General features: G+C 51.3%; 5 protein-coding genes across 5 annotated transcripts; 1 reads left to right on the top strand and 4 right to left on the bottom strand.

Moving 5' to 3' along the window:
* Positions 1-462: 462 nt before the first annotated feature.
* LOC135378817 (uncharacterized protein K02A2.6-like) lies at positions 463-1,251 on the bottom strand. Its single transcript, XM_064611923.1, has one exon. The coding sequence runs from the start codon at positions 1,249-1,251 to the stop codon at positions 463-465; it is 789 nt and encodes a 262-aa protein (XP_064467993.1).
* Positions 1,252-2,179: 928 nt separating this feature from the next.
* LOC135378825 (uncharacterized) lies at positions 2,180-3,253 on the bottom strand. The gene has a single exon (XM_064611935.1). The coding sequence runs from the start codon at positions 3,251-3,253 to the stop codon at positions 2,180-2,182; it is 1,074 nt and encodes a 357-aa protein (XP_064468005.1).
* Positions 3,254-3,599: 346 nt separating this feature from the next.
* On the bottom strand, positions 3,600-4,286 carry LOC135378831 (uncharacterized). Its single transcript, XM_064611946.1, has one exon. The coding sequence runs from the start codon at positions 4,284-4,286 to the stop codon at positions 3,600-3,602; it is 687 nt and encodes a 228-aa protein (XP_064468016.1).
* An 8,091-nt stretch (positions 4,287-12,377) lies between these two features.
* On the top strand, positions 12,378-13,637 carry LOC135378843 (uncharacterized). The gene is made up of 3 exons (XM_064611973.1): positions 12,378-12,669; positions 12,975-13,104; positions 13,256-13,637. Exons 1-3 carry the CDS (start codon positions 12,378-12,380, stop codon positions 13,635-13,637), a joined length of 804 nt encoding a protein of 267 aa, XP_064468043.1.
* On the bottom strand, positions 13,123-15,511 carry LOC135366293 (putative nuclease HARBI1). The gene is made up of 4 exons (XM_064598972.1): positions 14,994-15,511; positions 14,286-14,705; positions 13,980-14,224; positions 13,123-13,475 (listed from the first exon to the last, which is right to left on the bottom strand). Exons 1-3 carry the CDS (start codon positions 15,356-15,358, stop codon positions 13,981-13,983), a joined length of 1,029 nt encoding a protein of 342 aa, XP_064455042.1. The 5' UTR covers positions 15,359-15,511; the 3' UTR covers positions 13,123-13,475; position 13,980.
* Positions 15,512-21,520: the final 6,009 nt, after the last annotated feature.

Genomic DNA, 21,520 nt, shown 5'->3' on the forward strand with positions numbered 1-21,520 from the left:
CGCTTCCTCCACAACCGTAGGCGCGGTCGTCCAGCAGAGGACATCAGGCGATTCTGGTTCATGGCAGACCCTGGGATTCTTCTCCCGCACGTTGCGCCCACCGGAAACGCGCTATAGCACCTTCAGTCGGGAGCTACTTGCAATTTACCTTAGCGTCAAGTACTTCAGACATTTCCTCGAAGGCCGTGCTTTTTCAATCTTCACGGACCACAAACCGCTCGTCTACGCATTCCATTCTTCCGGAGTATCAATGTCCAGGCAGTGAGGAGGCTGTTAGCAGGGATGGAGTTTATTCCGCACCGTGCGTGTTGTACAAGCGAATCTCGAACTGTCGCACGCGCATCCCGCGATGCCAGTGTGGCTGTCACGGAGCTCAATAAACCAGTATATAACACTCCCCCATTTTAGTATAAACATGACACACTCCTCCCTTTTAGTGTAAACAAGACACGCTTTCACCCTTTAGTACAAAACAAAGTCTCTGAAACGAGTTGGAAGTTTAGATTGTCGATTTGTGCGAACTCTACCAGTGGGCTCGGCAATCCTGTCGGCAGTCTGTCTGTGGTGTTCCGCTGTCGGTTCGTTGGTGGTCGGAGAGACTGATGCAGCCGGCGGGGGGATGGTGTGTGCAGCTGTCATTTCCGCAGCGCTGCACTGCGTTGGTACATCCTCAAAGTCTCGTAAATGGTCAATATGTCTTCGGCGTAGCTTGCCATCCTTTGTACGGAGAAGGTATGAGCGAGGTCCTACACGTCGGAGCACTACCGCTTGCACCCAATGGGGTTTGCCCTGAAAATTTCGCATTATCACTCGCTGGTTTACGGTGTACACCTTTGCGTCCTTTGGGGGCTGTTCGTGGATACCCGAGTTGTTGCTCGTTGGGTGAATAGCGTGGAGTGCTGTTTTCAGTTGACGGCCGAACATTAGTTCTGCTGGCGATCTTCCCGTCGTGGTGTGCGGGGTGGTGTGCTGTCGAAACAGGAATCGAGCGAGACGGCACACGATACTGCCCTTTGTGAGCTTCCTGAGCGCAAACTTCGTCTCCGCCACCATCCGTTCAGCTTGTCCATTTGTGGCAGGATGGAAGGGCGCTGAGGTGATGTGACGAATGCCATTCTTTTGACAGAAGACAGCCATTTCTCGCGAAGTGAACGCTGTACTGTTGTCCGTCACCAGTAGTCGTGGTATTCCAAAGGTAGCGAAAATGGGCCGCAAGGTCTCGATAAGTGCTGTTGTCGTTGTAGATGTCATTGTCCGTACTTCCAACCATTTAGGAGCGTCTATAACGATCAAGTATCTAGTCCCGTCCACAGGACCAGCAAAATCCATATGCACAGTGTCCCATGGAACGTGACTACGTTGCCAAAAAGGTGAAGGAGCCGCCCGTGGCATTCTGGAGTTGAGCTGAGACTGCGTACAGCTCCTGACTGTCCTTTCTATTTCGTGATCCATGCTGGGCCACCACATGTGACTACGTGCACATATCTTCATTGCAGTCATACCGACATGATTAGCATGCAGTAACTGTAGTGCTGAAGGACGAGCTTCCTCGGGGATAACGACCCTAGTTCCCCATAATACACAGCCTTTATGTAACGACAGCTCCTGTTTCCTACTCAGATAGGTGAAAGTTCCGGGCTTGACCAATCAATATCTTCCGCTGACTGCAAAACTGTGAGCAGTAGTTTCAGTACCGGGTCCGTCTTCGTAAACTGACTTATCTGCGCAGCGGTCAGAGGTAGCGCTGTATGCGCCTCAATCATTAACACGCCACCGGGAGGTTCCAATTCATCACATGAACTTGGAAGAGGTAGACGGCTCAACGCGTCCGCATTGGCATGTTTGACACCTGGTCGATACTGGAGGTCGTAGTCATACGCTCCAAGGGTAACGCACCAACGGATCATTCGGGGTGACGGAACGGCATTTGACTTTAGGTCAATATGCACTGGAGGTCCAATGTGTCCATTTAGAGTTGTATCAAAAACCGACGAAAACTCTTCCAGTAGCTGTGCCAATGACTCACACTTCATGTCATGGATTCCAGCCAGTTGTATGCCGAGAGGGCTAAACCAATCTCTTCCCAGTAGGCTTGTGCCTGAACCCTCTATTACTCTGACAAGGACCTTGGCGCGTTTATCCTTCAACCTTGCTTCCACCATAGCCTTCCCAAGAACGCTTAGTTTGTGACCTGACCAAGTTCGAGGTGCAAGTCGTCCTGCACAAGCATGGGCTGACTTTGACCTGCAGGCCAGAGCTTATTAAATGTCTTCTCACTTATGATGGAGAACGTAGCGCCCGAATCCACTTCCATGCGTAGTGGTTGATCATTCAGGTGAACGGTAACCGCAAACGTAGGTGTGCTCGATTTCCCACGCATATTGTACAATGTATACAATGCTTCGGAATTGTCGTCTTCTGACAGATCATGAGTGTCCTGTAGCGCTACTTGCTTGGCCTGTCCGCCTTTCTTTGTACGTTTCTTCTTCGAGAAACAAACTCGTTCCATATGACCTTTTTTGTGGCAAAAATTACACACAATAGAGTCCGGAAAAGTGCAGTCTGGCATGCGATGCTCACCTCCGCATCTGTAACAAGCTATCTTCTTATTATTTGCTTTCTTTGTCTTGGACGACGTTGTCGCTGACGTCTTGTGCACCTTAGTGTCTAGACATTCTCGTCGAAGCTGCGTCTGCTCACGCAGTGCCGATTCTGCCGTTAATGCGATTTGCAGTGCCCGTTGAAAAGTAATGCCTCCTCTCTCTGCCAAGAGTCGTTGTTGTAAATGGGAATCAGCCACGCCGCAAACGAATCTATCGCGTAGCATAATGTCCAGTGGTAAAGCAGTGGAAGTCGTTGTACCGGAAGTTGATGTTGCAGCTGTCGTATGTGTCTGCTCTCCGGCTTCCAAAGCAGCAGACTCGGGCGTTGGTGCTGAAGAAGTACCAAAATTGCAGTCTTTGGCCAGCGCCCGCAACGCTGCCACGTAATCTGCAATCGATTCCGTGGGCCACTGGTCCCGCTTGTAGAAAATGCATCTTGCAAGTAGCTCTGAAGGTCTCGGGTTGTAGTGCTCAGTAATAACTTTGACTATGTCAGCGTAGGACACCTCAGAAGGACGTCGTGGAACCAGGAGCGACCTCAACGTGTCGTAGACCTCTTCACCACATAAGCTTAACAGGGATGCTCGGCGTTTACCGGAATCCGTGATTTCGTTGGCCTCGTAAAGTAAAATTCGAGGCGTTCCACCCATGATGACCAGTTGCCTCCGGGAACGAACTGCGACACGCGTCCAACAGACATGGTGAAGCCAGACGACTTCTGGTTGAATAGCACGAAGGTTCCTAACGCTCGTCGCCAGTATCAATGTCCAGGCAGTGAGGATACTGTTAGCAGGGATGGTGTTCTTCTTCTTTCACCACTAGGTACAGTGGCCACTAGCCACACAGGGCGATTGGCCAGGGTTTCGTGCAGAGTAATCTCTAAAGACTCATGAGACCCACGGCTTCACACGCGGGACAAGGAGGATGGTGGGATCGCATGATAGTAGAAGGAAGCCATAGCAGAGGGAAGGAAGGAGGCGGAAAGTGCAAGATGTTTCAGAAGCGGCCGCAGATGGTAAGAAAGGCGGCGGCTCTCGACGCTATTTCAAACCGCCATTTCTCGGTGTGGGAGGCTCCAAATGACAGGATGGCGTCCAGGGAGAAGGGAACCCCTTGTCTAGCCAGCGGCTGGGCAAGGTAGCTAAGGCGGGAGCGGTCGTAGAGGGGGCAGTGCAGGAGAAAGTGCTCCACAGTTTCCTCTTGACCGCAGTGGACGCACGCAGGAGAGCGGCTGACACCCGCGCGGTGCAGATAAAAGTTCAGTGGAAGGGCTAGACAGCGCAGTCGAGTCAGCAAAACTTCAACATGACGGGAGACGCAGCGGCCAGCCTGCCAAGCGTGGGAAAGGTGGGCGTACCGGGCTTGCAGTGAGCGGAGAGCGGTCAGCTCCAGCAGCCTTCCATACCTGGCCGGCGTGATAGAGGGCAGGGGCGGAAGGACGTCAATGATTGGGCCAGAGAGGGAAATTTTTGCAAGGCTGTCCGCCAACTCGTTGGGAGATAGGCCACAGTGACCAGGAATCCATGTCAGGACCACTTCCGTGATGTGGCTAGGACTCAGGGCCTGCAGGAGCTCGAGCCACTCGCTGGAGGGGCTGGCTAGGGCGGTGATGACCGATACGGAGTCGGACAAAAGCAGGATCCTGGGAAATGCAAGGGGCACCATTCTGAGAGCCAGTATCATGGCGAGGAGTTCGCTCTCGAACACGGAAGTGTAGTCAGGGAGGCGGATGGGGCAATGACAGTCGAGCTGAGGGAAGACGACGCCGGCACCCGCTAGCTGAGCCGAGACAGAGGCATCTGTCGCGACAACAACGTGAGACGGGAACTGGTTGACGTGCGCTGAGAGGAGGGCTTCAAGCCGGGGAGACGGAGCCTAGGCAAGGCCGGGCTGGAACGCGTCCGCAACTCGCAGGGCCATGGACGAGACCGGACAGATGGGCGCAGGAAGGGCAGTCAGAGAGGTATTCAGCGAGGCCAGAAGGGATTCGACAAGGACGAGCTGCGGGGTGTTGGATTTTCGCCATCTCCGGGCGATCCACTGGGTCCGATCCCTGAGAGACTGGTTCTGTCTGGTGGCTAAAGGGCTCTGGCAAAGCGAAAGGAAGGTGTTCACAGTGAGTAGGCGGAACCGAGTCTTCAAAGGGGGAATGCGGGCTTCGGCATACAGCGCCTGGTTGGCCGTATATTTGGGGAGGCCCATGCACAGGCGGAGGGCTCTCCTTTCTACGGCGAATAGCCTGCTCAGACGATAGTCGGGGAGGTGCGAGAAAACGACACACCCAAACTCAAGAACTGGCCGTACGTAGCACTTGTACAGGAAGAGCATGGTGTTCCTGCGCATACCACAGCGGGCGCTGGCGCTGCGGAGGATGGTGCCAATTGCTTTCGAAGCCTTCTGGCTTATGACTTCCACATGATGGTCCCAGTGAAGCACGTGATCATGCCAGACGCCTAAGTAGCGCAGCAAGTTGGTCTGGCGGATGGTCTGGCCGGCAACATACAGAACGATGGTCAAAGCTCCTCCAATCCAGTTGGTATGGGGGAACATCAAGACTGCAGATTTCTGGACGTTCAACGTGAGGTGGACGGAGCGCATTCAGGACGACAGCGCGAGGAGATATTCTTGCAGTTTCTCACGTAGCGTATGCAGGATTAGAGAGCAGGAGAAGAAGGCAATATCATCCGCATAGGTCAAAGTGAGGATGCCCGGGTCGAGAGGTAGGGAACTCATCAAAATGTTAAACAGCAGTGGCGAAAGGACGGACCCCTGATGGACGCCCCTCTGCTGCGGATGCGAAGAGGAGACAAAGCGGCCATCCGAGCAAAAGAATGATCGTCCAGTAAGGAAGCTGCAAACCCATGAAACGATGTACGGGGGAATGTTGAGAGCTGCCATACAATGGAGGAGGACGTTGTGTTCCACGATATCGTAGGCCTTCGCAACATCCAAGGTAACCAGGGCAGACATCTTCCCGCACTCGCGCGCAAGGCAAATCTGACTTTCCAGGTTGGCGTGCGCCATCCAGATTGAGCAGCGGGGGCGAAAGCCGATCTGGCTATCATTACGCGCGGAAGAGGCTTCCAAGAAGGAAGAGAGACGGCGGTGCAGAACCCGCTCAATAGTTTTGCAGAGGACGGATGTCAGGGCAATCGGGCGAATGTTATCCATGGCCAGGCCCCTCGAGGCGGTCTTCTTGACTATAACCACCTTAGACACCTTCCAGTCATCCGGTATCCACGAGTGTTCGATGGAGACGTTCGCAATGTTCAGGAGCTCCTCTGGATGGGCATCCTACAGGGACCTCACCATTCTGCCTGAGACACCGTCCGGACCGGGAGCCGAGCTTGGGAGAGAGCGCACCACTGAGGCAAGTTCCTCTGCAGAAACAGCAACGAAGCCGGACGACGACGTCACGGGAGGCTGCCGCGCGCAGGAAGTAGAGCGTTGGAAGCGGAGAGCAAGGCCCCTGGCGATATCTTCCAGCTGGGCCCTCGCAGCGTCATCGGACATAACGAGAGAGTCAGGGGGGAACCCTGAGGAGAGAGACCTGCTGATCTTGGAAACGTGCCTATGTAGGGCTTTCCTGTTCTTCGGGCTGGGGAGGAATGAGTTCCGTTCAGTGAAAAAGGCCCGCTTTGCCGCAGAAATGGTACGCTGAACGCGGCTTTATGGAATTGGTAGTTTTTCCAGTTCACGTAGCAAGTATTTGTGAGCACCTGTTTCCAAGCGGCCTTGCGGCGCCGGTAGGCCCTTGAGCAATCAGCATTCCATCATGGCGCACAGGTGACGGCGATCGCTTGTCGATGCGGGAGGTGGATAACGCTATCGAGCGGGTCAGCGAGGAGGCAGCACTTATAGCACGGTTGACGGGCGGGAGCTCAGAGCTGCCCTGCAGGAGGCGGGCCAGGTTCTTGTCTTACAGGGAGTAATTACAGAGGGAGCGCGAGGTAGCAGCGAGTCTAGCTGGTATGACCACTTCAAAGAAGATGGGAAGGTGATCACTGTTAGAGCCCGAGGTCAGCGTGCGCCATGAAGATAGGCGGGCTGCAGGCGAATGCAACGTGAGATCGAGCACCGACCTTGCGGTGCCACGTAGGAACGTCGGGGATCCATCATTTGCAACACTGAGGTTATGACGACATATCCAGTCCCACAGCTCCCTGCCGCTAGAGTCAGTCTTGGAACCCCACGAAACATGATGTGAGTTGAAATCACCGGCAACGATGTAACGCTGAGACACATGAGAGAGGGCACCAATGAACGCCGAGGGTGACTGGAAGCCAGCCGGACAGTACACATTGAAGACATCCAGGGGGCCGAAGCGTGGGAGAGTGACCCGCACCGCGAGGGCTTCGCAAAGAGGGGACAGGGTTTGCCACACAACGCGGGCAGAATGCACTAGGCGAAGGGAGATGAGCGTTAACAGACCGCCTCCCCGTCCCACGGTCCGGTCCAGGCGAAATACCTGGAAGCCCGGAAAAGAAAAGGATCGTCGGGGGGATAGCCACGTTTCTTGAAGGAGAATCAGGTCAGGAGAGCAGTTTGAGACAAGCGTGTGGAGGTCGGGTAGAGCTGAAGAAATCGCAAGACAGTTCCACTGCAAGACGCGCAAGCTACTCATCACCCAGTATGGATTCAGCGACTGCGGCAGCAAGGACGTCGTCACCACTGTTCGGACGGGCACCCTTCTTTGAACGCTTGCCATGGGGCTTTTCGCAGGGGCTGCACCACATTAACGCAAACGAGGCATCACGCTTGGAGTTGGAGGAGGACGCATCCATGGCCTCGTGGGACGAGGCCGGACGAGGCGGCCAGGATGGGCGGAGGCCGATGAGCAGGAGGGAGAGCTGGGTTCACAGGGACTGATGAGGGGGATCAGCAGAGGGCACAGCGGCTACAGCCACTTGTTTGTTGCCGGATATGGTTTTGACAGTCTCAGAAAGGGACGAAGAGAGGGACGCAACCATGGCGCAGAGTGAGTCAAGTTCCGCTCTGATCTTCGAGACTGCAGCCTCGACGGCGGCATCAATCATCTTCTGAAGCCTATCGCCAGGGAATGGGGACTGGACAGCTTGCTGGGTTCTGCTTGCGAAATCCGAACCGCGTCTCTTCAAGGCAGCAGCCGCATCAACCCATGAACAGTGGCGAGAGTCCATGACCTCTAACAAGGAAGACTCCTGCTCACGGCAAGGGCATGATTGGTTGTCGGCAGAGTGCTTGCCGCCGCAGAGGCAACATTTCGGGGAGACACTAGCAGGGCACGTGGACTCGTCATGGCCTTCGCCGCAGTGGCGGCAGCGGGGATCGGATCTGCAGTTTTTGGTGGTATGGCCGAATCCGAAGCATCGATTGCACTGTAGTGGTCTTCGCTTGTAGGTGTCTACGCAGAAGATGAGTGGCCAGGACTTGATTTCAGATGGGCGGGCGAGTCCCGCAAAGGACACAACTACGGACTGGGTTGGGATGCGACGATCGTTGTCAAGCCTGCTGCAGCGGTACGCGTCTAGGGCACCAGCATCAGAGAAGAGCTCGAGGACTTCAGTAGCGGGAAGAGAGACGTCGACGCCCCTCACCACCCCTCTGACACAAGCGAGATGGTGCGGGATGAAGGTCTCCACCGGCTGTCTGCCGAAGGTGGAAGTTGACAGGAGCGAGCGGATGACGTTGACGTTGTCAGACTTGCAGATGATGGACAACAGAGAGAGGGCGCAGACAAGCTGGCTCATGATGACAAGGATGCAACCCGAGACAGGGAAATAAACAACAGACAACAATTTTCTCAGAAAAAGCTGAGAAAATTGTTGTCTGTTGTTTATTTCCCTGTCTCGGGTTGCATCCTTGTCATTGCAGATGATGCCATCTCTTCCATATTGGCCAACTTCGGCGATGTCACGGAACTCAGGAGTAATGGCTTCCAGGCCTTGAAGCAGAGATTTCGGGTTCTTGGACCGGATGACAGAGCCATCGGTAGGCTTGATTGCAACTGGGATGGTCGTGAGGCCATTGGTCTTGAAGAGGCTCAGGGGGACTGAGCGAATACCCACAGACGCCGACCAGTAAGGGTCAGGCCCGCTGCGAGCAGCGGTCGCCATCGCCGCCCATCTCACCGACCGGCGAGGTAAGCGGCGCCGCAACCGAGGGAGAAGCAGAAGAGGCCAGACAGGCCTGAGCTTGCAGAGAACAAGCAAGCTCAACAACAAAAGAGATTGCCGCACCAGAGCAACAGAGGAACAGCCAAGCACAGCCGTTCCGTTACGGTGGTTCGGAACGTTCGTATGGTGTTTATTCCACACCATGCGTGTTGTACAAGCGAATCTCGAACTGCCGCACGCGCATCCCGCGATGCCAGTGTGGCTGTCACGGAGCTCAATAAACCAGTATATAACACGGAGCCACCTACTGCTGTCGTGAGCAACGACATCTTGCCTTCATCGCCGAGTTCACCTCAGACATCCGCCACATCTCCGGCCACCTCAACCCCGTCGCCGACACCCTCGGCCGCGTTGACATAAAACTCTCCGCCCTTGCGTCCGCGCCGCCTGCACTTGACCAGCTAGCCGAACTTCAAGCTCAAGACGAAAAACTGAAGTCTCTGCGGTCGGCGGCGTCGACAAGCTTGATTCTTGAGGACGTAAGCTTCCCCGAAGCTCATGCCCCAATCTGCTGCTACGTTTCCCGTGGCACTACTCGACCTTTCCCACCACCTGCAGTACGCCGCTCGGTGTTTGATGACCTCCATTCTGTGGCGCACCCCGGTATCCGGGCCACGCAACACTAATTTCTTCCCGTTACGTCTGGCCAGGTATGCGCTGCGACGTCAAGCGCTGGGTTCGCTCCTGCCAGGCTTGCCAGAGGTCCAAAGTCACCCTGCATACGACTTCGAACCCTGTTCGATTCCTTGAACCGGACATCCGTTTCGCGCACATACATCTCGACATCATCGGCCCTCTGCCTCAATCTAGCGGATTCCGCTATGTCCTCACGATGATCGACAGGTTCTCTCGATGGCCGGAAGCCACGCCTATCGTTGACATCTCCGCTACTACGGTAGCAGCTGCCTTTGTCCAGACATGGGTCGCCCGATTCGGCGCGCCCGCTACCATTACAACGGATCGAGGCAGGCAGTTCGAGTCACGTCTTTTTGCCGAGCTCGCCGCCCTGCTGGGCGGACACAAGACCCGTACCACGGCATACCACCCCCAAGCTAACAGATAGGTAGAGCGCCTCCACCGAAGCCTTAAGACTTCCCTCAAGGCCGCTACCACATGCCCTTGGACAGAAGCACTACCTCTCATACTGCTGTCGCTACGAACAACCGTCACGCAGGACCTCCAATATAACCCTGCTGAACTTGTCTACGGAACCACGCTCCGTATTCCCGGCGCCTTCTTCCCACCTTCTGCCCCGACCACTCCAGTCGACATAACTTCATATGTCGAGCGACTACGGTCCTGCTTTGCCGACCTCCAGCCCCCCCCCCCCCCCCGATCTAGCGCCTGCCCGTCTTACCAGCACCCTCTCCTGCAGACGGCTACCCACGTCTTTGTCACGCACGGCGGGGAGCGCAAGGCCCTCCAGGCCCCGTACGACGGACCCTTTCTGGTCGTGTCCCGTGGCCCCAAGCACTTCACCGTCCAAATAGCCAACCACACGGCAACGGTCTCGCTCGACCGGCTTTCACGGACGACGAAGTCGACGCGCCCCGGCTTCTCCCACGGACTGTTGATTCCCCAATCCTCCCCAGTACTTCCCCCTGCCACACGCCTCAACGACGTGTCCTCTGGGCCTCTCCGCTACTTCATCTCATCAACCGCTACGCTGAAGGGGGAGCCATGTAGCAGCCCCAGCGGTGCCATCATCATCCTCGTTCATCATCTCGCGCCCGCGAGGCCCCGGGTACAATAAATCAGTTGGCTTCTCACCGTCAAACCAGCCGGTTTTCTTTGTCTCTCATGAGTTCCAACGACCTCTTGCAACCATACAAAATTGGAGGATATTGATTTGTTTCTGGTCAACTTTGAGAGGACTTGCGAAAAAGTTGGTTTCGTACGCGAGTCCTGGCCCCATAAGTTGCTAACACTGTTGCGATGCGAAGCCGCAGATGTCGTAGCGCGCTTGACTAAAGAAGATGCCGAGAGCTACGATAAAAAAAAGTTTAGGCTTTCCCCAATCATTTGTGAGCGTTTTCGCACATCAGAAAAGACGGCCGAGCAGTCGCATATAGTCGGAGTTCGCATATAGCCTCAAAGCCAATCTAGTGGAATGGCTGAAAAGCGCCGAAGTGCACGGAAATGATGACAAAGTAATTGACGGTATAGCCCTCGAGCAATTTTATCGTTGCATGCCCGAGTCAGCTAGGGTTTGGGTTCAGGACAGATTAAGTAACATGAATGTCCAAGAAGCCGCTGAGCTCGTAGAAGAATATGCAACGCGTCCGAAATCGCAGGATGTAAGTAAGGGTGAGTCTCCTCTCCCCAAAGCTGAGAAAGTAGAGCCTGGAAGGCAGTTCTCTCGCCGACGCGCCGAAGAAGGTCAGGCCAACAGAAGGGAAGCTGGAGGCGAAAGTAGGTTAGCGTCCCTAAAGCCCGAGGACAAAATAGTGGCAGCTCCCGAGACTGTAAAGGTGTTTGATACTGAAATGCAGCGGCTGTGTTTTGCGCGCTTGTGGAAGAAAGAGAACTGCAACTGTACAACACAAAGAAGTTCCTAAGTGGTCACGTGACAGAGGGAATAAAGATCCATACGGAAGAAACATCCATAAGGAAAAAAAAGATCCAAGCGAGAAAGAAGATTCATGCGGCAAAAAGATCCATAGGGAAAGAAGATCCACTAGTGGATCTTCTTTCCCTATGGATCTTTTTTCCCTTTGGATCTTTTTTCCTGAAATCTATTTTGCGTGCAACGAACCGGGACATTATGCAGCTAATTGCCCAAACAAAGTGGCCTTTGCTTATTTCAGTGGCAGGGCACAGGATGAAAAATTGTTAGAACCATACGTGCGAAGGATGGTTGTGAACAGCAATCCATGTCAGGTTCTCCGCGATTCCGCAGCTATAGGCTACGTGCACAGGCGAGGTGCCGCCAGAATCGCTGGTGCTAGCGCGCCCCCTGTAGGAAAACGGAGCATTTTGTCAAGGAAGGTTACGGAACGCATGACGAACGTGGGTACGCGCTCCGTGGTGCCGTGATCGCGTCTTGTCATCTCTACAGGATTTCCTCCACTCGTCTACGACGTAAAGGAGGCCCGTCGTGAGGAAGAAAGTGTCGTGCATGGCCGCTGCGTCCCACAAACAAAACTCAGCGCTCCTGGAAAGCCTATTCCTTCTAACTCCTTCTAAGGATAAGAACGACACAACTCCAGCAAGGAATGACGTGCCATATTCACATGTAGTCATTGTTCCCACCTGAAAATCAGGAGAAAACACCCTTAACCTATGTTACACCACGGGCCGTTTGCACGAAACGCTTGAGAATATTCTCATGCTGAGCAGACTCACGCGGAGAGTTTCCCTCACGAAAAAAAATCCTCCGAGTGGTTTGCTCGAAACGACGGTAAGGAGGTTCTCACGTGAGATTGCTCTTGGAGGCAAAGTCTCCCCACGAATGCGTTTCCTCCGTTGCCATGACGTCGCCGGACGCGAAAACATGGCCCCGCCTTCTGTTTGAGTGCTGTGGACCAATCACTGCCGGTATAGGTGTCCGAGGAGATTCAAGTAGACGCGGTAAACTTTTTCACGTGGCCAACGGCGTGAGTAGTGCATGCCATGTACGATGGCAACCGCTGAAGCAAAAAAGCCCAAGGCACCGAATTGGACTGAAGAGGAAACGCTACAACTGGTGCAGGAGGTCGAGCTGCACAAACATACCATAAACAAAAAGTTTTCGAAAGACGTGACAACCCAAACGAAACGCAAAGCGTGGAAAGAGGTCACGCTAGTTTTGAACAGTAGGTTTCCCCACCACCACAGATCGCAGGCAGGAGGCAAGAAGAGATGGGACAACGTATGCACGGGAATGGGGCGGAGGCAATACTCCGAAATTCGAAAAAACATGAACAAGACAGGTAAGTACACACGACGACGTATCCTTATCTGAAATTCATTTGCCGTTATGTGGAGCTTGTATTAGTCTTAAAACCGCTTGAGTTGTATTGTTTTTATATGAACACTGCGTCACAATATCCCGCTTTTGATGTGAGGGAGGTGAATATGAAAAAAAAAAAAAAACGAGAAGAAGAAAAATGCCCTCATGGGGATGCGCTCACGAAAAGTTGGTGGAGGAGTGGGTGAGGTGAGCACAACTAATCCGTTTTTGAGGTAGCTGAGTTATTTGAAAGGGAGATTGGCAACATGATTTTTTTGTTTTTAGGTGAAAAGGGCCAGGTTGTAGATATACCGCCTGTCATGTCCGCTGTCCTTGACGTCATAGGGGCAGAGTCGGCAGGCGTCATTGGGATTGCTGGAGGGATTGATAGCGCAGAGACTCCAGAGGAACTGCTGTAAGTTACGATACGGCATTGTGTACAATAGTATTCAGCTTTATTTGGAAAATCAGTGAAGATGACACAAATTGTAGCATGGAATGCTACAAATCACATATGGCGATGCATTACCCATCAAATATCTTGAGGACTTTCTGTACCACTGCAGGATGGCCACACAGCGAGATGAGGGTTCCTCCACCATTGACGCAGCTACTGACATTCTCCCAGATGAGCCAGCAGAACCATTTGGGCCGTCCTTGCCCCCCGATGTCCACCAATTACCAAGAGGTAGCCCTCCGCAGTCAGCCCCACGTCGAAGCCGCAGTCGCAGTGCAGGTGCTCGTAGAAAGAAAAAGGAGCCATCTGCACAGTTATATGATGAGGACCTGAAATTGGAAAAACAAAAAACTCCAGCTGGAAATGGAAGCATTGGCGGAAAGAAAGATGTTTTACGAACAGGGAGTAGTGACAATGCTCCAGGCACAGAATGTTTTTTTAAAATGACTGAATTTCTTAGAGGACAGATGGAAAAACAGAAGAAAGAGTAAATATTTTTTTAGCAAGTACATGTAAGCATGTCAGTAAACATGCTTGCAAAATGTTTAGTATATGTACTTTATTCCTGTGACACAATACCTTTGTTTGTTTATGTGGAAGTTGTGTTGTGGATGATGATGTGACTGAGCATGTCAGTCACATGTTTGCATCAAATATCAATTGTATCAGTTTTCTGGGTATCAATTGTCTAGTGCTTACCTGAGCATCATTATGTAGTGCTCTACTTGTTGTGAATACTTGAGTAAAATGCTGCACGCATAATGAGCAATGTGTATATTTTGGGGGTTCTGTGGCAGCCCTACATCTAGGCATGAATTTTACTTGCTCCCTACCTCACGTAAAATGTCGCTGCACAATCAAGTTTCGTACATGCACCCCGTCTTGTGGTGCCCGTTGTGGCTCTTGCTCATCAGAGTCATCCTGAAGCTCTGGCTCAGCTCTGTCGTCAGGAATTCCCAGCTGCTTTGCCAGATTGTGGAGGATGCAGCACGCAACAACAATGCCACAGCAACGTTCAGGTGCCATTTGAAGTTCTCCATGGAGGCAAGCAAACCTTCTCTTCAGCTGGCCAATTGCTCTGAAAGCGAGACATAGAATAATCCATAAATGTGGTTACCAAACTGATCCAGATTGCTTACCGTTCCACAACTGACCGTGACGTTTTGTGTGCCTCATTGTACATCTCCTGGGCGTGCCCATTTGGTCTTAAAAACGGTGTCATAAGCCACGGCCTGCACGGGTACCCACTGTCTCCGAGCAGCATGCCTCGAATGTGGCCACTTTCAAAACGTTCTCCGATGCAGCTGCTTCGAAGGATTCGAGAGCCGTGAACGCTGCCTGGCCACTTAGCCACAACATTTGTAATGTACGAATTGGCATCCACTACCACTTGACCATTCAGGGAGTGAAAGCCTTTTCGGTTGATGTAGTTTTCCTCATGTTGTACAGGAGCTTGAATACGAATGTGAGTGCCATCGACAGCACCCACAATTCCAGGAAAACCACCTTTTCGTAGGAACGTTTCCTTCACAGAGCCTGCTTCGTCACCAATTGGGAACCTGCGCGAAGTATTGTTGCCACAGTAACTAAAGGCTCTTTGTGCATTTAAAATGATAGGTTGTCGCAGTTCAGGAAAGAAGAGCGTGATACTGTCAGAATCTAACATTAACTCAGAAAACAAAATCATTAGTAGAAGCAATGTGATAGAAATGTGGTTGGCGAGTGCAGCAAGCCGCATGTGGTTAATGCCCCTGGCCTGCAATACAGTAACAATCAATGCAGCAAAAAGCGCGTCTACCGCACGTCCCATAATCAAATAGTTTGTTTAATTAAGTCTGTGCACTTACCGCACGTACTTGTGGAGGTGATGAAGTAACGCCAGCACTAAGGCACGAACAATCCGGCTCGCAGTGGACACGTGCACATGAACGGTATCTCCACACGTTATGAAGAAACTTCCACTTGCGAGGAATTTCAGCGCAACGAGGACTTGCAGCTCCACTGGTACCGCGCAGCTATGCTTTGTTTTCCGTTCCATTTCATCGCGCACCAAGTCCACAATCACAGAAACGCCGCGGCGGTGGAAGCGAAAGCGTTCATACATCTCGTCGTCGTATATCTCGAAAGGGTTTCGACGATCACGAAATACCGTTTGCCTAGCAAGCGACCGCCGCATGAAAACGAGACGTCCGTGTCGTCGAATGGCGTCCATGTTGCACAGTGGGAGAATGTCACTCAGGGTGCTGGAGGCAGCTATGTAGCTTCCTCCAGCAGCGATCGAGAGTTCGCTCAGAGAGTCTCCCTCACACTCTCACCTCAGGCACGCTTCGTGCAATCCACTCAGAGGTCACGTGGTATGTCGGAGGAAATTCTCGTCCGTGAGTCTCCTCACCGAGCTTTGTGCAAACGGCCCCTGTTCACGGGCTGGAGCGCTGCTTCTACGGTACACATCTCTGTGTTGTCACAAATTCAGGTGGTGATTCCACAGTAACTGGTACCCGCTGCTCCTGTTCATACAGTTCTGTCCCTTTTTCTTTCTTCCTAGAAATATAACAAATATGCACTAAGGAAGAGCGTACTGCACCATATCCTAATTAGACAAAAAAAGCCGTGAAAAGCCAATAAAATGAAAACACAGACTTCTCAAATTGCTGAAATTCAACGCTTCTTCACAATCCTACATTACTCTGAACGAAACTAACAGCAGTATAACTCGTGATCCGCTAAAATATTATTGAAGGTTGCTGCCATACCTTGCGTGGCGCTCCGCTGAACCGCTTGCAGCTGCCTTTCTGTAGACAGGTGGGAAGATATAGAAGGGTTATAAGCTGGCACAGTCCTTCTCGCTGGATTTTGCATTTCTCACAAAGTGAGCAATGCATATCGTAGAATGTGGGGCAGGCCTCCAGTCGGGTCCGTCTGCACTGTGGAGACCACGCTTTCGACCCGTACGCCGCGGACATCCTGTACTTACTTCTGACGGCGTCCTAGTCGTATCCAGCATTCTTTTCGCTCTTTTTCATAGGGCTTGTTGGGAAACACATAGAACTTGACCCCAGGCGCATATATCGTGCGGCGCATGCCAGGCGCATATGCATGGCGTACCTATTAGTGCAGCCAATCACGCAGCAATTCGTGTTTCCTTTACGGTTGCTTATAGCGAAGTGCAATACATCCCGACGATCTTTCACTGGAGAAATGACGAGGCGGTCGCTAGGGGCGCGCGCGCGTCGGCCAGAATTACGCCTGCACGGAGCCTTGTGGTTCAGCCAGATTGTGTATCTGGAAGGGATTACACGGGTCGAAGCGCTAGCATTAAGCAAGTGGCAGAAAAGCGTTGTGTACGCCTTCCTATTGCAAGGGTAACCATGAAAGGTCCGTTTGGTGAACTCAGCACTGAAGTGGTGGTGTCTGAAAATCTTCCTTAGGTATTACAGATACATATTTTCTAACGAATCATAGTAGCAGTTAAGAAAACGGGGTCAGTGTTTTTCGGGGGAAATGGACAAGGTGGAGACGCCATTAAAAGCACGGCGGCGGAGGAAACGGAAATGTCGCAATAATCAACGAATTTCACGCAACCTGGTGACATTGGAAAGTAGAGAAAGATTGGGTGCCGCGAATAAGGCGAATGGCAGCACGACTGATGCGGGAAAAGTAGAGCAGAGCTTCGGTCGGGAACAGAGAAATGGCGCGACCGGCGTAAATGTGTGTAACCGTGTGTAAAGGTGTGTGTGTAACCATGTGGCTAGAGAGACGTTGGTGTCGGAGCAAATGAGCGATCCTTCGCTTAGAGGTTGGCGCAGTAGCATCAGCAACGGGTTAGCAGAGGGAAACATCGTGCTTCGCGTAGAATCTGGTCTGCTCAATAGGCGTTAACAAAGCAGAAAATGCATGACATTTGATCAGCTTGTTCTCCCGCAAAAGTACCGGACTGAGCAACTACGTATAGCTCACTGTAATGCGGACCCACGGCACTTTGGGGCTCGAAGGACTAAGCTACGTCTGACGCAAAAGTATTATTGGCCCGGGTGCTTAGAAGACGTTGACCTATAAGTGGGGTCATGTACCACTTGCCAGCGAACGGGGAATCTTGTAAAAAAAAAGGAGCGTCAAAAAGACAGTGCTGACGACTTGTGCCCTGATCGACTGAGTGGGCTCATCTGATCGCATGGACTGTAAATTGTTGTAAATTATGGTTGTTCCCTAATGTTGTAAAGGTAGGATTTCTCGTACGAGTGATTTATGATTCCTACATCTGCTTTGAGTGTGACGTTAGTATGATTCCATGAATATAGCACGATTAAGGGAGATGGAGTGCACATTCGTAAGATAGGTTTTCAGAGTCTGGTGTATAGTTTGAGTGATGAGATGTGGATCACTTCTCGTGCGGGAGTTCGGACTGGTGTGTTTGTTCTCTCGTTGCTTTCCGTTGCTGTGTCCCCAGTTCCATTGGATGCTGCCGGCAGAGTCCAGAGGTTCTAGGCAGAACTATCTCCTGGCAAGTTGCTCGGGAATCAAGCTCGTCGTATGATCAATGGTGTCATCCGATAAGAAAAGAACCTGGCCGTCCACTCATCAACTCAGCGGAGCAGCGAAAGGAACTGCTCCCCTTCGTGATGTCCAGGCCGGCGGGGGAGGAGCTGTTGCGACTCAGCGAGCCGCCTGGTTGCATTGCCACGTGCAGCTCAGACTTTCCCGACTCCAGAGCACCATCGTCCAGACATACCCTTTGTACAAGAGAGAACTGATGTTCTGAGGCTGGAACAACATAGAAAGGACAAACACATGCAAAGCCTCAAATTGCCTAAGCAATGAACGATGAAAGTCACTGAAAAGGTTCTACAGCTGGCTAACCTTTTCAGTGACTTTCATCGTTCATACCCTTTATGATCGTCTAGACACACTTGTTCCAGTACTTGTAGACTACGAGCAAGCCGCAATCGTTGCTTTTCAAAATGTTTTTCCCGACGTGCCAGTGAAAGGGTGTTTTTTTTTTGTTTTTTTCATTTTTTTCATTTGTCGCAATGTGTGTCACAACGGCTTGCAAGACATCTACAAGGATGATCCTGAAGTGAACATTCACGCCAGAATGGTCGCTGCCCTGGCTCTTGTGCCGGAAGAGGACGTTTCCTTCGCGTTTGAGCAGCTCTCGTCTGTGGCGCCGGACTGCTTGCAAAGTATACTTGGTTACTTTGAAGACAACTTCCTTGGAAGGCCCTCTGTGAACGGAAGGAGACCGGGCCGCTTTCGGGTCTCCTTCTGGAACCACTACGAGACGGTGCTCAATCTCGCGCCGAAGACGACTAATTCGGTGGAAGCGTGGCACAGGGTTCCAAGCCCACATGCAATGTGCGAAACCTAGCCTGTGGAAGTTCCTCGCTGTCCTTCAGAGGGAGGACAGCCTACCTCTGCACAAGCTGGAGAAATTGACTGCAGGAGAGCGCCAGCGGACATCGAGAAGGTACCAGGACTCCGCTCGACGCCTCCAAACCCTGGCGAGAGAGTACACACGGGAAAATGTGCTCAAGTTTCTTAGGTGAGTTGCTCATAACATTCAGTTCTGAGTTGAAGGTCCTAGATAGAATTGCGTAATTGTTGAGTGCTTGTGTTATGTAACGAAATAAAGATAGAGAATTGTTACTCTGAGACGCCTTGTTGGACTTTTGGTGAGGTAGTTCGTATATTTCCATTAACCATTCTGTTTGGTTGGTTCGCGCCGATAGAAAGCCACGACTGACGGTTCACTACCGAAACACTCAAACGGCTGTGTTCAGGCTACGGACTTCTCTATGAATATTTTGCAATTAAATATAAAAATCATAACCCGTTGACTTGCGGGTCCTGTCGCGAGCACGACCCGTGAATAAGGCCAAATGGCGTAGAAAACGCTCTCAAATATGTTACGCGCATCAAAAGAAAAGAAAGCATCATACAGCTGTCCCAGCTGAATGCGAAGATATTTTTTAAAGCTATACATATCACTTTTTCCGAGATGAAATAAATTGCAATAGCATATGGTGAAGAGCACTGTTTAGGAGGGCATTAGCAAACTCCTAAGGCAATGTCTTAATTAACTTTCAAAAATTAACTTTTTAATTACAAAAGCTACGAAGTGGTCCCAATGAGAACATCTGGTCCCTTCGGACACCCGATACCGGAGCCGTTTTCAGAACAAAAATCGGTTCGATAGATCGTCCGCAAAAGAACCTTGAAGGAACACCTTTTTTTTTCTTTATTTTGTGGATTGCGCATCTTCGGAGACGCATCTTTCCTTCACCCCCCAATGTGAGAGGGTGAAGGAGCACAGTGCCGCCTCATGCGTCGAAGATGAGTTTTAACTTGCGGAAACAAAACAAAAACAAATGTGTCGTGTGACTTTATCGGAACTGCCCTTACCTGGGGTTCCAGATTAGCCACATCAGCTCCCGTGGCTCAGTGGTTAGCGTGCTGGCCATTTTACGTCGAGACTGGGAGGTACCCGGGTTCGAATCCCGGTGCCGGCTGTGTTGTCTGGGGTTTTTCCTGGGTTTTCCGCAGACGCTTTCAGACACATGTCGGCCCAAGACGCACATTCCCCCAGGGCGTCAGTCGTGGCGTTGCCCACCTACGTGAGGCCGACAACGGCAAGCCCTTTCAATATCACCACCACCCGGGGGTTGCATTCTCTCTTTTATTTCTGTTATCTTTTTCCAGGACGCAAGAGGCGATAGTGTGCTCTTTCACCCTCTCACACATTGGGGGTGGAGGAAACGCACGTCTCGGAAGATGAGGAATGAAAAAAAAAAGAAGAAAATAAATTAAAAAAATGGCGTTCCTTCACTAATTTTTGGCGGACGATCTATCGAACGGATTTTTGTTCTGAAAACGGCTCCGGTGTCAGGTGACCGAAGGGGCCAGATGTTCTTATTGGGAAAACTTCGTAGCTTTTATAATTAAAAAGCTAATTATTGAAAGTTAATTAAGATATTGCCTTAGGAGTTCGCTTATGTCCGCCTAAGGAGTACCCTTCAGCATATGCTATATTGCAAATGATTTCATCTCGGGGGAAAATATATATATATATATATATTAATATGTTCGCATTTAGCTGGGACACCCTCTATAGGATGTCTCCGTAACCATGTCGAAAATTTGTGATTATAAAGTATGCTACAGCAGAGACATGCAGTCAACGACCCCCTATTGAGTAATCTCTCACTCAGCCGTTTTCGACAGCGACTCACTTTGGAATAAAAACTACTTGCAGATAAAAAAGAAAATACCACCCTGTATAGTAGCTACCATGTCGGTGCCACGAGGGTTTTTGGGGTTTATATGAATAAAAAGTTATCAGACGGAAATTATGAAACGTGTCTTCCCACTTCACCTACCATTTCGCCTCATGCTTATTACATTATTTGCCCATCTCCTGCAATGTTCCCTTACCCCGAATTGGTGGGGATCCAACGTCAGGGCTACGCCAGGCATTTCAAATTCGCCTACTAAAGCGTAACAAACGAAGAAGGTCGGTAGTTTTCCTTTTTTAGTACAGTGACGCAATATGAAATATACACACAGTGAATGCGATGGAAATCCGCTGTTGGGCCTGCACTAAACAATTGACGCTGTAACGACGTGAAACGACGACTAAACATGTGACGCATACACCGAAATGTCCGTGCACAGAGATGTCCGCGCACCGAAATGTCCGCGCACCGAAATATCCGCGCACCGAAATGTCCGCGCACCGAGATGTCCGTGCACCGAGATGTCCGTACCGAAGTGTCCCACACCGAAGTGTCCCACACCGAATTCTCCCACACCTAATTGTCCTGAACCGAGATGTCCTAGACCCAATTGAAACGACTGTGAAATGATTCCCTCCCCCCAAATCTATCGATTCTTTTTGGAAGCACTGATCTCAGGGCTATGAACACTGCAGTATTGCACATGTATGACAAACTTTTCCTGACGGCCAAGCTGCATTGATGAGCAAAAGTTGTGCATTTGAATGGTGCTGATAAAGTGTGGCAGTGCTGCATGAAGGAATATTGCTTCTTTGTGAATACATAATAGTAGGCTACTATGATTATTGTTTGAAAGGTACACTTCACGCTTGCATATCAGTTCCCTCAGCACTGTAAGAGGTTTTTCTAGCTGTATGTGTTGAAAACCTAGTAAACTATAGTAAAACATTTTGGTGGCGCTGATAACATGCGCTGTGGTAATGTGAATTTGCTCGCATCTTTCATGCATAGTTGTGAAACTTCTTGGGACCTTACTATTTGCAAGTAATTAACACTCATCCGCGTGTGATCTCCACAGAAGTGTCTCTTAAAACGTCGTTAATATAAAGGGATCTTTTATACACATTCCCCCTCCCCCCCCCGTT

This window comes from Ornithodoros turicata, chromosome 1, assembly GCF_037126465.1.
Source record: "Ornithodoros turicata isolate Travis chromosome 1, ASM3712646v1, whole genome shotgun sequence".
Classification (NCBI taxonomy): Eukaryota; Metazoa; Arthropoda; class Arachnida; order Ixodida; family Argasidae; genus Ornithodoros; species Ornithodoros turicata.